At 36.5% G+C, this 17,261-nt stretch overlaps 1 protein-coding gene across 5 annotated transcripts in view; it reads right to left on the reverse strand.

Moving 5' to 3' along the window:
* Nucleotides 1-6,141: 6,141 nt before the first annotated feature.
* The window catches only part of CUTC (cutC copper transporter), a 58,029-nt gene continuing 46,909 nt past the window's right edge, over nt 6,142-17,261 (reverse strand). For all 5 annotated transcript variants that reach the window (XM_053692533.1, XM_053692534.1, XM_053692536.1 and 2 more), the window contains exons 7-9: nt 13,983-14,010; nt 10,755-10,860; nt 6,142-6,872 (exon numbers count right to left, since the gene is read on the reverse strand). In XM_053692533.1, coding sequence (XP_053548508.1) covers nt 6,761-6,872; nt 10,755-10,860; nt 13,983-14,010 — 246 coding nt within the window. In that variant the 3' untranslated portion in view covers nt 6,142-6,760. The remainder of the gene's footprint in view (nt 6,873-10,754; nt 10,861-13,982; nt 14,011-17,261) is intronic.

The following is a 17,261-nucleotide window of genomic DNA, read 5'->3' on the forward strand; positions in this document are numbered from 1 at the left end:
TCGGCAGGGTTAGGGGCAGCAGATTAGGGGTACATAAGTATAACGTAGGTGGCGGTCGGAAGATTAGGGGTTAAAAATTTTAATCGAGTGGCGGCGATGTGGGGGGACCTCGGTTTAGGGGTACATAGGTAGTTTATGGGTGTTAGTGTACTTTAGGGTACAGTAGTTAAGAGCTTTATAAACCGGCGTTAGCCAGAAAGCTCTTAACTCCTGCTATTTTCAGGCGGCTGGAATCTTGTCGTTAGAGCTCTAACGCTCACTGCAGAAACGACTCTAAATACCAGCGTTAGAAAGATCCCATTGAAAAGATAGGCTACGCAAATGGCGTAGGGGGATCTGCGGTATGGAAAAGTCGCGGCTGTAAAGTGAGCGTTAGACCCTTTAATCACTGACTCCAAATACCAGCGGGCGGCCAAAACCAGCGTTAGGAGCCTCTAACGCTGGTTTTGACGGCTACCGCCGAACTCTAAATCTAGGCCTATGAATGGTGTGGCATATTATGCCCCAAGAAAGCGTGTTTTGTGTAAGTACCCTAAAACACAGGTATATTACACCCTCTAAAAGTGGGAATAAAATGTGTGTATGTATGTATGTAAAGTAATGCCCAAAAAACATAATTTATGTAAGAACTTACCTGATAAATTCATTTCTTTCATATTAGCTAGTGACGTATGGGATATACATTTCTACCAGGAGGGGCAAAGTTTCCCAAACCTTAAAATGCCTATAAATACACCCCTCACCACCCCCGCAATTCAGTTTAACGAATAGCCAAGAAGTGGGGTGATAAGAAAGGAGCGAAAGCATCAAAAAATAAGGAATTGGAATAATTGTGCTTTATACAAAAAAAAAATCATAACCACCACAAAAAAAGGGTGGGTCTCATGGACTCTTGCTAATATGAAAGAAATGAATTTATCAGGTAAGTTCTTACATAAATTATGTTTTCTTTCATGTAATTAGTCCATGAGCTAGTGACGTATGGGATAGCAGATACCCAAGATGTGGAACTTCCACGCAAGAGTCCCTAGAGAGGGAGGGATAAAATAAAGACAGCCAATTCCTCTGAAAAAACAATCAACAACCCAAATCAAAAAAGTTTTAATCTTATAATGAAAAAAACTGAAATTATAAGCAGACGAATCAAACAGAAACAGCTGCCTGAAGTACTTTTCTACCAAAAACTGCTTCAGAAGAAGAAAACACATCAAAATGGTAGAATTTAGTAAAAGTATGCAAAGAAGACCAAGTCGCTGCTTTGCAAATCTGATCAACAGAAGCTTCATTCCTAAAAGCCCAGGAAGTAGAAACTGACCTAGTAGAATGAGCCGTAATCCTTTGAGGCGGGGACTTACCCGACTCCACATAGGCATGATGAATCAAAGACTTTAACCAAGACGCCAAAGAAATGGCGGAAGCCTTCTGACCTTTCTTGGAACCAGAAAATATAACAAATAGACTGGAAGTCTTCCTAAAATCTTTAATAGCTTCAACATAGTATTTCAAAGCTCTAACTACATCCAAAGAATGTAACGATCTTTCCTTAGAATTCTTAGGATTAGGACATAATGAAGGAACAACAATTTCTCTACTAATGTTGTTAGAATTCACAACCTTAGGTAAAAATTGAAAAGAAGTCCGTAACACCGCCTTATCCTGATGAAAAATCAGAAAAGGAGATTCACAAGAAAGAGCAGATAACTCAGAAACTCTTCTAGCAGAAGAGATAGCCAAAAGGAACAATACTTTCCAGGAAAGTAATTTAATGTCTAGAGAATGCATAGGCTCAAACGGAGGAGCCTGCAAAGCTTTCAAAACCAAATTAAGACTCCAAGAAGGAGATATCGACTTAATGACAGGTTTGATACGAGACAAAGCCTGTACAAAACAATGAATATCAGGAAGATTAGCAATCTTTCTGTGAAAAAGAACAGAAAGAGCAGAGATTTGTCCCTTCAAAGAACTTGCAGACAAACCTTTATCCAAACCATCCTGAAGAAATTGTAAAATTCTAGGAATTCTGAAAGAATGCCAGGAAAATTTATGAGAAGAACACCAAGAGATGTAAGTCTTCCAAACTCGATAATAAATCTCTCTAGAGACGGATTTACCAGCCTGTAACATAGTGTTAATCACTGAGTCAGAGAAACCTCTATGACTGAGGATCAAGCGTTCAATCTCCATACCTTCAAATTTAATGATTTGAGATCCTGATGGAAAAATGGGCCTTGAGATAGAAGGTCTGGTCTTAATGGAAGTGTCCAAGGTTGGCAAAAACTTCCGGAATTAACACATGAGGTTTATAAACCGAATTTAAACGTTTTAGCAGTTTTAGTATCAAGAGGACTGGACTCCTCCATATCTAAAGCAATCAAAACCTCTTTAAGCAATGAACAAATAAACTCCATCTTAAATATATATGAAGATTTATCAGTATCAATATCTGAGGTAGAATCTTCTGAACCGGAAAAAACCTCATCAGAAACAGATAAGTCCGAATGATGGCGGTCACCCAAAAATTCATCTGAAATGTGAGATTTGAAAGACCTTTTACGTTTACTGGAAGGAGGAATAACACACAGAGCCTTCCTAATAGAATTAGAAACAAATTCTTTTACATTAACAGGAACATCCTGAACAATAGATGTTGAAGGAACAACAACAGGTAAAGGATTATTACTAATGGAAACACAATCTGCATTGGAAAGTTTATCATGACAGCTTTCACAAACTACAGCTGGAGGAACAGTTACCACAAGTTTACAACATATGCACTTAACTTTGGTAGAACCAGCATCAGGCAGCGTCTGTCCATTAGTGGATTTTGATTCAGGGTCAGGATGAGACATCTTGCAATATGTAATAGAAAAAACAACATATAAAGCAAAATTATCAAATTCCTTAAATGACAGTTTCAGGAATGGAAAAGAATGCAAAAAAATAAGCTTCTAGAAACCAGAAGCCATGAAAAGAAAATGGTTAAATAAAGTGAGTAAAAAAGACGCCCACATTTTTTTGGCACAAAAAAATGTCTGAATACGCATGCGTAACAGAATACAGCTTCCGGCGAAATTACGTCGCCGGAAATTAAAAAATGTTTTAGCGCCAAAAAAAAACATTTTCTGCCCCCGCGAGCCTAACAGCATGCAGGAAAAAATGGCCAAATTAAATTTTTCAAGGTAAGAAAAAATAATTAAATGCATTATCCCAATAATGAAACTGACAGTCTGTATTGAAAAGGAATACTGATTATCCTGAATCAAGGCAAATATAAGTTTATAGACATATATTTAGAACTTTACATATAAAGTGCCCAACCATAGCGCAGAGTGTCACAAAAAATAAGACTTACTTACCCCAGGACACTCCTCTACATGTAGTAGATAGCCAAACCAGTACTGAAACGAGAATCAGTAGAGGTAATGGTATATAAGAGTATATCGTCGATCTGAAAAGGGAGGTAGGAGAAGAAATCTCTACGATAACAGAGAACCTATGAAATAGATCCCCTAGAGGTAGACCATTGTATTCAAATAGGCAATACTCTCTTCACATCCCTCTGACATTCACTGCACTCTGAGAGGAAAACCGGGCTTCAACCTGTTGCGAAGCGCATATCAATGAAGAATCTTAAGCACAAACTTACTTCACCACCTCCACGGGAGGCAAAGTTTGTAAAACTGAATTGTGGGTGTGGTGAGGGGTGTATTTATAGGCATTTTAAGGTTTGGGAAACTTTGCCCCTCCTGGTAGGAATGTATATCCCATACGTCACTAGCTCATGGACTCTTGCTAATTACATGAAAGAAATTATAATGGAATCTGAGATGCACCTAAATTAATATTTTTGGGTGCCCACCCCCGCTCCAGTACCACAGACGATCCGGTAACAGACCGATGCCTGCATCGCAGTGAAGAGATAAGGCTTAGAGAATGCCAAAAGCTCCCTTCTTGCAGGAAAATGCTTAACTCCTTCCATAAAAAAAGAAAGTAGGGCACTCTGTCTCCACTCACCGCAGGACACGGATGTTTCCTTTGTGCTCCAGTGAAGTTTGAGAACAAATTAAGCGCCAATGAAGGAGGTCACCATTAGAGCAGGGACATTTAAAGGAGCCATTACAAATAAATTAGCTCCCCACAGGAAACACTTCCCCAAATGTCCAAATACATACACAAATGCCATAAGCACTTTACAGAGAGATTTTACTAAAGACTATATACTTAAACTTAAAAAGTAAAACGTAAACCCCATCATGTGCACAATGAAGTCACACAGAAAAGGGGTATGTCAGGGTTGTTTAGTATGCCCTCTGTTGCTGTGTCTGGCCTAAAGTACTGACTTGTTGTACTTGCTGGTAGCCTGCGGGCTGTGTAAGAAACTTGGGTACTTACCAAAATACAGATCCCACTTCACTGTTCTTACCCAGCTGTTGGTCCTCAGGGTACATCAGAAGCCCATTCTGTAGTTTTTTTTTTAACACCTGAGACCTCATATCTTTGAGCCATTATAACTTTTTTGTGCAATACATTTTTAAAATATTATTTTTTATTAGATTAGATTGGTGTTATTATGAGTGTAACTGTACTTTGTAGTGTATTATTGATGTGTTATTTGAGACTTTTTTGTTTTGCGAAACAATTAACCAGAGCTCTGAGGCCGCGCTAATTCAACGGGTGTCAACTTCAATTGCGCTCAATCGATCATGTTAACTTTCAACTCGCTCGCGTGCAACTGTTAGAGCGCCACTCATAATCTAGCCCTATAACAGGATACTGTACAGCTTTGGAGCCTGAACAGCGATTTTTAATTGGCAGAATTAGATTATAGAAAGCTCCATAAGCAGCACAACAAAGTTTAAATAATGTAACCAATGATAAAAGGAATGACAGTAAACTATATTATTATCAAGGTTTTCAGAAACTGCAAAGGTGTACACACCCACCACATCAAGACCCCCCCCACCTGTTAGTATATGAAAAGAATAGTAGACAGGTTTCTCCCAAACCTGTGCAGCCCCTTTAAAGGGACATTATACACTAGATTTTTCTTTGCATTAATGTTTTGTAGATGATGCATTTATATAGCCTATACAGCTTTTAAAAAAAAAAGTTAAAGTTTTGCTTATTTTTATATAACATTGCTCTAGCTACAGCCATAGAAAGAAATGTGTGGGGGGAGTTTGAGCTGTACAATTCAGAAACTAAAAAGAAAGGGTTAATGACGAGGCACTGCAGTATAAATTTGCAGGTAAAGTAATTAAAGTACATATTATATTATTATGTCTCTATCCCAACTTGTTTGATGTCCCTTTAAACATAGCTAAACTGGGAGCTTCTAAGTAAGTTTTTAAATGGTTTTATACTGGATTTTTAGATCAGTATCTGTGCATATTATTCTTTATAGTAGTGTTTATGACTTGCAGTTAAAGGGACAGCCTACACCAGAATTGTTATTGTTTTAAAAAATAGATAATCTATCTTTATTACCCATTCCCTAGTTTTGCATAACCAACAGTTATATAAATACACTTTTTACCTCTGTGGTTATCTTGTATCTAAGCCCCCTTATTTCAGTTCTTTTGACAGACTTGCATTTTAGATAATCAGTGCTGGCTCACTGTAACTCAACCTACGTGAGCACAGTGTTATCTATATGACACACATGAACTAACACCCTCTAGTAGTGAAAACTGTCAAAATGCCCTGAGAGAAGAGGCAGCCTTCAAGGGCTTAGAAATTAGCATATGAACCTTCTAGCTTTAGCTTTCAACAAAGAATACCAAGAGAACAAATTGGTGATACAAGTATATTGGAAAGTTGTTTAAAATTACATGCCCTATCTGAATCATGAAAGTTTATTTTGGACTAGACTGTCCCTTTAAATGACAATTGGTATATACTATCTCTTTAAACTAGAGATTTTCCTCTTGTATAGGGCATCAACTATGATCTAATACATCCAGTAAGCCTGAGGTTCCCTGCATCTCATCCCCTTTAGCAGTGTTACTGAACGTCAAACAAAATCTCCTAATGAATGATACGGATGTTTTAGAAGTTTGAAAAAGTTAATTTAAAAATACTTTGTATATTGTAAAGAATTTGCACCATATGACAAAAATAAAAACAAACCCACAAATCAAAAAGATGCTTATTCATTTAATCTGGGTTAAAAATATTTTGATATTTTCACCATTTTTATACCAGATAAAAGTGTAATTTTTTAGAAACAAAAGTAGAACAGGATTTTTTGACTGAAATAATATTATCACGTATATTCACTGTATAATAAAACATACTGATCTGAAACAGAAGCAAATAAAAATAGTCGTATTTGTAAACAAAAGCTGGGTAAAGATTTCTGTGTACACCAATAATTCAAAAGATTCCCTGAAACTGTGCAGTAGATTATGCAAATTAAAAAAATAAATACAGGAAATGTAAGAGTCTATCTTAATGAGTAAATCAGCTGTAAATTGTTGTGTTGATGATCTGTTTTAGTCGTACAACGAGGCTTTGGCAGCAGAAACAAAGACTTTGGAGCATTGTTGTCTGCGTATATGTTTTGCGCTATCCTTGCACACTTCTGTCATCCTAAAGAAATCCAAATTAAATCATGCAGTAACATCCCAAACAAGTTTCTTCTTCTTCTTCTCCATAGACACACGCTGGTACAGAAATGCAGGTATAAGCACCTTTTATGTTACTCTGCCACAGCACCACCTGCCTCGTACATCTCACGCTTATGAAAGGGGCTGCCAGTTTACATTAAATTCTTTGCCATGGCATTTAAGGTCCTGACTTTTGTTACATCTGCAACTTTAATGGAATATTCTGAGGTAGGAAGTGATGCTCCCATGGATACAGAGTTGTTTCTGTCAATGAAAAATACAGTAAATCAGAATAACATGTAAAACAGGACCTTGAAGTGTTTGCAGTACGGAGGTGGCTGACCCAACCAAATACTTATATATATATATATATATATATATAAAAACAACAATCCTCCAGCTGCTCAATTAAAAGACCTTTATTAGTGAATCTTCAGTACATGGTGTATAGAAACTGCAACGTTTTGGGCTTTAACAATTGCCCTTATTCATGCTTATGAATTGTTAAAGCCTGAAATGTTGCTGTTTCTATAAACCATGTACTGAAGATACACTAATAAAAGGTGTTTAAACTGAAAAGATTTGCAGATTGTTTCTGACAAGCTTGACTTCAGTAGAAGTATATAACTATTTTATAGTGATTGAAAAAGGTTTTAATAACTACCTTGCAAAGATCATCATAAAAGACAACTGCTTTATCTAACCAAAAAGTGGAGACTGCCTTTATAGAATCAGAGTGAATCTACTGTAGAATTTATGTCTTCATTACTTGATGACGCAAACAAACAAAATACTGGATAATCATAGCCATGTCCTGGGATATATACATATGCTTTGCAAAGTGGTCGAGCATTGACAGGTAGCCTCTTACTCTGCCTCCAATCGTTTGTTCTAATGAGATGAATATAAAAACAGCCAACCACATTCGAGTTGTAAAACCATTTCCCGTTCAAAAGTGTTCTATCATGATAAAATCAGGTAAGACAGATGTCTTAGGAGGCATAAAACTTGGACACCATTTTCTTGATGGAAAAGCACATAAGGAGAACAGCAGATTTTAGTATTAAGCAATATGGAGGCTCCCAGACTTACTCCTGGGCTAAATATGAACCACTATCTGAACGACTTGTCTGACCAGAGACTTCTGAGCCCATATGATTCTAATAATAGTTGACAAGGCAGAGACCTGAAACTTCACAGCCAGGGAATAGAGAACTTTCATGAATCTATCCTTTTAAAAATGTGAGGATAAGACATACAAACATATCTGGTTTATTATATTTAGGACTGATACAAGTGAGGTATCTAATAATGTACTACCATGAACTAAAAATGTAACTACGGTGAAGTACATATACAGTATGTAGTACTAGACAGGGTGTATAACTCATGGGTTTTCCTAAATTCCAAAACGACCTGGGGCTGCATGCAGCTCAAGAGAGAATTAAATGCCCTTTAGCCAGATTTCATATTTTCCAAATAAGGTCCCTTAATGAATTTTCTGTAATATCAAATAATGAGAACAAATGTGTAGTATGTAATACAGGTGCTGGTTATAGAGGCACATTCCAGCTCAGTACAACAAATATACTGACACACTCAGTCAACCTCAACACCTATAACGGGGCAGTGCACCCTAATGCCCTAATGAAACTAGAGGCTATACAACATGACACTTACGGTCTTTGAATTAGCAGAGTTTGTACATCATAAATAATATGGATTTCACGCAAAGCACTAATTCTGTCTGACATCTTTAACTGAGGCTGTGAAACCCTGACTGACAAAGATTGGTCTGTAGGAAATGTAAAGACAATTGGTCTGTAGGAAATGTAAAGACAATTGGTCTGTAGGAAATGTAAAGACAATTGGTCTGTAGGAAATGTAAAGACAATTGGTCTGTAGGAAATGTAAAGACAATTGGTCTGTAGGAAATGTAAAGACAATTGGTCTGTAGGAAATGTAAAGACAATTGGTCTGTATGAAATGTAAAGACAATTGGTCTGTAGGAAATGTAAAGACAATTGGTCTGTATGAAATGTAAAGACAATTGGTCTGTAGGAAATGTAAAGACAATTGGTCTGTAGGAAATGTAAAGACAATTGGTCTGAAGGAAATGTAAAGACAATTGGTCTGTAGGAAATGTAAAGACAATTGGTCTGTAGGAAATGTAAAGACAATTGGTCTGTAGGAAATGTAAAGACAATTGGTCTGAAGGAAATGTAAAGACAATTGGTCTGAAGGAAATGTAAAGACAATTGGTCTGAAGGAAATGTAAAGACAATTGGTCTGTAGTAAATGTAAAGACAATTGGTCTGTAGAAAATGTAAAGACAATTGGTCTGTAGAAAATGTAAAGACAATTGGTCTGTAGTAAATGTAAAGACAATTGGTCTGTAGGAAATGTAAAGACAATTGGTCTGTAGGAAATGTAAAGACAATTGGTCTGTAGAAAATGTAAAGACAATTGGTCTGTAGTAAATGTAAAGACAATTGGTCTGTAGAAAATGTAAAGACAATTGGTCTGTAGGAAATGTAAAGACAATTGGTCTGTAGAAAATGTAAAGACAATTGGTCTGTAGAAAATGTAAAGACAATTGGTCTGTAGAAAATGTAGAGACAATTGGTCTGTAGTAAATGTAAAGACAATTGGTCTGTAGAAAATGTAAAGACAATTGGTCTGTAGGAAATGTAAAGACAATTGGTCTGTAGAAAATGTAAAGACAATTGGTCTGTAGTAAATGTAAAGACAATTGGTCTGTAGAAAATGTAAAGACAATTGGTCTGTAGGAAATGTAAAGACAATTGGTCTGTAGGAAAAGTAAAGGCAATTGGTCTGAAGGAAATGTAAAGACAATTGGTCTGTAGTAAATGTAAAGACAATTGGTCTGTAGAAAATGTAAAGACAATTGGTCTGTAGGAAATGTAAAGACAATTGGTCTGTAGGAAAAGTAAAGGCAATTGGTCTGAAGGAAATGTAAAGACAATTGGTCTGTAGTAAATGTAAAGGCAATTGGTCTGTAGGAAAAGTAAAGGCAATTGGTCTGTAGGAAAAGTAAAGGCAATTGGTCTGAAGGAAATGTAAAGACAATTGGTCTGTAGTAAATGTAAAGACAATTGGTCTGTAGAAAATGTAAAGACAATTGGTCTGTAGTAAATGTAAAGACAATTGGTCTGTAGGAAATGTAAAGACAATTGGTCTGTAGTAAATGTAAAGACAATTGGTCTGTAGTAAATGTAAAGACAATTGGTCTGTAGAAAATGTAAAGACAATTGGTCTGTAGAAAATGTAAAGACAATTGGTCTGTAGGAATTGTAAAGACAATTGGTCTGTAGGAATTGTAAAGACAATTGGTCTGTAGAAAATGTAAAGACAATTGGTCTGCAGAAAATATAAAGACAATTGGTCTGTAGGAAATGTAAAGACAATTGGTCTGTAGAAAATATAAAGACAACTGGTCTGTAGGAAATGTAAAATAGTCGGAGTGAAATAGCGCAGTAAAGTTAAGTGAGTGGCACTGTGCAGTAAAGTTAAGTGCCATTTTTCAGTGAGGTGAGTTTTCCCCCTCATAGCGGACCAGTTGGCATTATGCTGTATGGCTGGCACGCTATTGGCCCAAAAAATTACCTCAGTGATAAAATAGCGTTCTGCCGTGGGTTGCCTGAGGTGCTCAGCATGGCGAACGCTTCAGACAAATAAAGGAACTTTCAGCATGAAGTATTTTATACTTCATGACTGAAAGCCCCCTTTATTTGTTGCACTGGTAAATCCTAGTGTTTAAAAAATGCTAGGATTTACCATCACTTTAAGCGAGCGGCACTGTGCAATAAAGGTAAGCGAGCGGCAATGTGCAATAAAGTTAAGCAAGCAGCTTTGTGCAATAAAGTTAAGCGAGTGGCACTGTGTAATAAAGTTAAGCGAGTGGCACTGTGTAATAAAGTTAAGCGAGTGGCAATGTACAATAAAGTTAAGCGAGTGGCAATGTACAATATAGTTAAGCAAGTGGCACTGTGCAATAAAGTTAAGCGAGTGGCATTATGCAATAAAATTAAGCGAGCGGCATTATGCAATAAAATTAAGCGAGCGGCATTGTGCAATTAAGTTAAGCGAGTGGAATTGTGCAGTAAAGTTAAGCATGTTATCTACCTGTACTTCATTGCGGAGTCCTTGTTTGAACGTGCTGAGCAGTGGAACTCTTGCACTCCTGCACCCTCCAGTATTCTCTGAATGTTCCTCTCTGTGATGCCCCCACCTGTAGTGAGATAAAACTAGATTACTAGCACAGTATATCTTCTTATAGATAAACATGCAGAAACATCTGTATAATAACACATGGGTACAAGGAAAACAAGAGCCGGACAGAAGCCAGTGGTACATAACAACCATTCATTCAAATGGAGACTCTTCCTGATGGATTGGAACAGTCATATAGTGTTAAAATGAACAGGAAATTCAAAATGAAACTTTCCTTATTCAAATAGGGCAAGAAAAGTTGTTTAAAATTGCATGTTCTAACTGAATAATTATAGCTTAAAGGGACACTAAAGTAAAAAATAAACTTCCTTGATTCAGATAAAGCATGCAATTTAAAAAATAAATACCATTATGTAAACATGCGCATTCTTTTTATAGCCACACTTTCTGAGGCGCCAGCTCCAACTCAGCATGTGCAAAAGTGCACAGTATGGGCCAAATTACAAGTGGTGTGCTAAATAGCTTTTTTGCTCACGCGCTAATTGTGCTCAAAGTAAAAAATTATCTCAGCCTGGCTAGCACGTGTATTACAAGTATGCAAGCAAAAGTACGAGGCGAGCTAACTTCAGGACTTCAGGTAGCGCAACGGTTCTAAGTTCTTCTCCCCATAGACTTCTATGAGGTACGCTGTTAAAAAACTAACAGTTATCGCTAGTGCACTAACCCAATACTGCGTTAGACCAACAGTGCAAAACCCAAAGTGAGTTATAAATACATTGCATTCAAATGTTCTTCACATAGAAGAATGTGTTCTTTTTATTTAAAACAATAAATTGTATATATATATAAAGGACATTGGGATGTAAAGTATTTCTATTCAAATATCATTACAAATGATAATGAATGATATAGCATGTTTTAAGGTATTTGACTGGAAAGGGCTCAAAAGTGTGTGTTATATATATATATATATATATATATATGTCTATATAAGTGTATAAATGTGTTTATAGGTGTATGTATGTATGTATATGTGGTTGTGCATATACATATTTAGGGTATAAAGAAACGATCGACTCCTCTTCAAAATGTAAAAAAACGACAACTTTATTGTTCAAATATTAAAAACCTTTGGAAGCTCCAGAGTAATAACACATAGCAGGCGCAGCACTAGGGCTTACGCGTTTGGCTGGTTAGCCATAGTCATAGCCTATCAGTGTTGTGCCTTGCAATTGGTTTTAAAACACATGCATAATTCTAATTGGCTGTATAAAAATAGCAATTAAAACAAAAACGCCCACTATGTTAAGTCTCATCTCAGCCAATTTGATACAAAGGACAGTGCTTGACATGTCATAAAGCAGTTTCACAAAAAGCGTGATAAATATGGTAGAACATGCATAATTGACTATAATTAGCCATAGTGCTGCGCCTGCTATGTGTTATTACTCTGGAGCTTCCAAAGGTTTTTAAGATTTGAACAATAAAGATGTTGTTTTTACATTTTGAAGAGGAGTCAATGGTTTCTTTATACCCTGACTTTGTATCCAGGCGAACGTGTCATGGACCCTGGATTGTGGAGCCTCTCCGCACTGCAAACAGGATAATCGGAAGTCTGGAGTGAGGTAAGCACAAAAAACACCCTTGAATGAATTGATGGGGAGTGTGTGTTAGCGTTTCAACAGGGCACCGAGTGTGTGCATCTATGGAACAGTGAACTGCCATACTATTTATCCCTCAACCTTTATTCATATACATATTTACACATACACATGTATATTCACATACACATATTTAGACATATATACTGTATATACTGTACATAGGAGACCTTTCTAGTCAAACACTTTGCCCTATACCATATCTCTTTAAAATATATTTATTCAAATGTATATAATATATATATATTCTAAAAAGTGTACAGTATATATGAGTGTAATACTTTATTTTAATGTGTTTTTATGTGTTTTCTGCCATTTTTTTTAACCATTATGGTTTACTTCTGGTTGCAAGTAGCTTTAAATATTCTAGGGCAGTTTCCACTTGCGCTCTAGCACGAACTATAACTTTCAACTTGTAATACAAGTGCATGGCTGAGATATCCATTGAAAATATAGGTTGCACTCGAGTGACGTTAACATGCTTTACCATGGACTTGTAATATTCAAGTCGCACGCTAATGGTAGCGTGGTCCAGCAATATTGTTTATCTCGCGCTCTATCGTAATCTGGCCATATATACAAAAATCCATTTCATGATTGGCTAATGGCTGTCACATGATACAGGGGAGGAGAAAATTAATTAACTTCTACTGCTCATTTAAGTGCTATTGCATTGTCTTTTTAATGTGTATTTGACAGTTATTCAATTCTACTGTACTTAGTTGTCCTTTCATTTTTTTACTTTTGTGCCCCTTTAAGTCTCATGCTCGAAGATAGCATAAGTTTCTTCAAAGGACAAAAAATTCTGTAAATAGAAAAAGATGTAAATGTGATGATAGAAATAAAATGCCGTTTTTACTTAAAGGGACGGTCTACCATAGAATTGTTATTGTTTTAAAAGATAGATAATCCCTTTATTACCCATTCCCCAGTTTTGCATAACCAACACAGTTATATTAATATACTTTTTACCACTGTGATTACCTTGTATCTAGGAACCTTCTTCCAGCCCCCTGATCACATGACTGTGACTGTTTATTATCTATTGTCTTAAATTTAGCATTGTTTTGTGCTAAATCTTAAATAACCCCCTGTGCCTGAACACAGTGTTATCTATATGGCCCACGTGTACTTTCTGTCTCTTTGTGTTGAAAAGAGATTTAAAAAGCATGTGATAAGAGGCAGCCCTCAAAGGCTTAGAAATCAGCCTATGAGCCTACCTATGTTTAGTTTAAACTAAGAATACCAAGAGAAAAAAGCAAATTTGAAAGTTGATTAAAATTAAAAGTCCTATCTGAATAATGAAAGTTTAATTTATACTAGACTGTCCCTTTAATTGCGCACTCTATCCTAACGGTTCATTTTTTTCCGGCTGAATTTTCCCATCTCTGATTAAGATGAACTAAATAATAAAACAATTGTTACATAACCAAAGATGTTGTTGTCGAACCATTTCTTATGGCGGATCCATAAAAGGATAGGAAAACTAGCTATGTATTAGTGATTTTACCATATTTACCTGCCATTATAATGATTCTTCCTTTTGCCTGAAAAATAAAAATACTACAGGTTGTTTACCCAAATAAAAGTAAAATCAGAGCATGTGTGCACTGTACAGGTAGGAGATTACTGTTTGTGATTATTTGTGTACACAATATTTAAACAGAAGGCACATATGCTGGGCAGCTGGCTTTAAAAGTTTATCTACAAAAAAAAAGGCAATTCATGTTTTAAAGGGACAGTAAACACTGAGATTGTAATATAAACTGTTTGATTTTGTGTAGTAAAAAGCTGTTATTGTTATTATTTTGCATCCTTTCCCTGTAATTTAGGTCTGAAAGTTAAGAGTTTTCCAACTCTGAGAATGGAGAGAGCACACGGCACGTTTCACAAGCATAACCATCATATATCTGTCCCCAACTGGCTTCAGCAGAGATGATGGGATAAGAACTGCAAGCCAACGGAGAGCTTTCTAACATAATGGCAGCTGTTTCTACTCCAGTAACAAGCCCATATTGGCTGCCCCAAATAAGGCAGGGGGTGGGTGGAGTTTGGCTACTGAAAAAAAGTTGTAGCAAACAAGGTGATAATGCATTCCAAACATTTTTAAACTCTCCTAGTATTTTAGTTTATTGCAAGACGGCATACAATATTATATGTACAAGGTGTTTACTGTCCTTTTAAAGAGTGTAAAAATTTATTATCCATTTAGCAGGGTTTCTCAACTCCAGTCCTCATGACCCGTAATAGGCCAGATATTCATTATATCTTAAGTTGAGAACAGGTGAAATAATCAGCTGATCAGTAACCATGGTTACTAACCTGCTCTCACCCATCAGATTAGTATTTCACCTGTGCTCTAGTTAAGATATAATGAAAATCTGGCCTGTTAAGGGTCCTGAGGACTGGAGTTGAGAAACACTGCTTTAAGGATATATTGTCAAACCTAAACCATTTTAGTGATACACTTAATAATAATTAGCATGATTGCTTCTTAGTTTTCAGTATTTTCTTCTTTATTTTTAAATCCCTGTAGTGTATTTATGGAGTCCTTGGGGTGTCATGGGCATATGAAAATAGAGGTGACACAAGGGTTTCAAAAGAACATCAGTCATGAGTTTAGAGGATAAAGGTAAAGGAAAATTTAAAGTGACAGTCTACACTTTAGACTTACTGGATTGAAATCCTTGACCTCCGATTACACCCTGTTGTACCTTTTACTAAGGAGCATTTGATGTTTGTCATTGCTGGCCTTTTTGAAATGGCCACTAAACTCCTCCTATTAATGATATCATCAAGTCCTAAGGGGTAACACTAGCGAATTTGCAGCATGCCATTCACGACAGTTCACGGAGCATTTGCACATGCACATTGTGTACAAATGTAGTCACTCGGCCAAGAACTCTGTAAAGGATCTCATTTTACAGCAGACCATGTACCACATAATTAATATCAGGGCTCGTTCTAGAACAGGGGTCTGCAACCTTGGGCCCCCAGATGATTTGGAACTACATTTCCCATGATGCTGAGAAACCCTTTAGGCTATCTGAGCATCATGGGAAATGTAGTTCCAAATCATCTGGGGGCCCAAGGTTGCTAACCCCTGTTCTAGAAAATGTAAGGCTTCAATAGACCGTTATTGTCACTGCAAATAATTTATCCAACAGCTCCCGTTTCTTTATTATGTCCCCTGCAATTACTGTATAAGATAGCGCACCACTGGACCATGTAGAGCTGATGGCCAAGTGACTACATTTGCACACAATGCGCATATTTCTCCATGAACTGAGAATTCGCTATCGCCACCCCTTAGAACTTGATGATGAAGTTTAACACATCAAAGTGTAAAATAATGCATTTAGGGAAGAAAAATCCAAAAGTTAATTACAGACTCAATGACACTTTACTGACTGAGGAATTATTATTTCAGATGATTTAAAACTTAGTAAACAATGTAGTAATGCAGTGAGTAAGGCTAGCAGAATGCTTGGATGTATTGGTAGAGGTATTTGCAGCAGAAATAGTAAGGTTCTTATGCCACTTTATAGATCATTAGTTAGGCCTCATCTTGAGTATTGTGTGCAGTTCTGGAGACCATATCTTCAGAAGGATATTAACAAACTTGAATCTGTGCAAAGGAGGGCTACCAAAATGGTACATGGTCTAAAAAATAAAACTTACCAGGATAGGCTCAATGACCTAAATATGTATAGCTTAGAGGAGAGAAGGGAAAGAGGTGATATGATAGCAACTTTCAAGTATGTTAAAGGGCTTAGTAAAACTGAGGCTGTGGGTATTTTACATAAAATGGAAAACTCAACAAGGGGTCATGATCTCAAGCTAAAGGGTAGTAGATTCAGGAGTAATTTGAGGAAGCACTTCTTTACAGAAAGAGTGATTGATTTATGGAATACATTTCCTCAAGAGGTAGTAATGACAAACACTGTGGGGGACTTTAAAAATGCCTGAGACAAGCATAGGGCTATCTTACGAACTAGATAAGTTTATACTGTTAGGTAATATCGGGCAGACTTGCTGGGCCTATGGCTCTTATCTGTCGTCAATATCTATGTTTTTATGTCAATAATAGGAGGAGACTGGCGGTCATTTCAAATGGCCAACAATGACAAACTTGATCAATTTTTACTGCACGGTTACAATGAATGTTCTTTAGGAAAATGTACAACGGAGCAATTGAAGGCCAAGGATTCCAATCCAGTAAGTCTGTTTTTAGTGTAGACTGTCACTTTAATCCCTACAGGTTATATGGACAACAAAGATTTAAATTGTACCTCTCTATAATGGTCTGAATGTTCTACAAGCAGGTGGCATGCATGAGAGTGTTAAAGGGGCAGTAAAGTAAAAATAAAAAAAATCATGATTCAGATAGAGAATTACATTTTCAACTACTTTTCAATGTACTTGTATTATCAAATTTCCTTTTTTCATACTGGAACTTTTTTTTCGAAGAGTAAACCAAGGTAAGTTCATAGCAGCTTAGGAGCGTGCACGTGTCTTTTCTTTTTAGCAATATTTGAAGCAGTTATAATTTGTTGCAAACACTGCTGTCATAGATTGCTAAAGACAGAAACAAAAAGTAGGAAGCTCACCAAAATGCCAAAGTAGATTCTTTTATTCTTGGAAAAGCAGAGTCAAACAGCTGTTTGACTCTGCTTTTCCAAGAATAAAAGAATCTACTTTGGCATTTTGGTGAGCTTCCTACTTTTTGTTTCTGTTATTACCTTATTGGAGTTTTGTAGTAACTCCTTGGGGATCTTACCATTGGTGTTTGTGCTGG

Source organism: Bombina bombina, chromosome 9 (genome assembly GCF_027579735.1).
Source record: "Bombina bombina isolate aBomBom1 chromosome 9, aBomBom1.pri, whole genome shotgun sequence".
Lineage (NCBI taxonomy): Eukaryota > Metazoa > Chordata > Amphibia > Anura > Bombinatoridae > Bombina > Bombina bombina.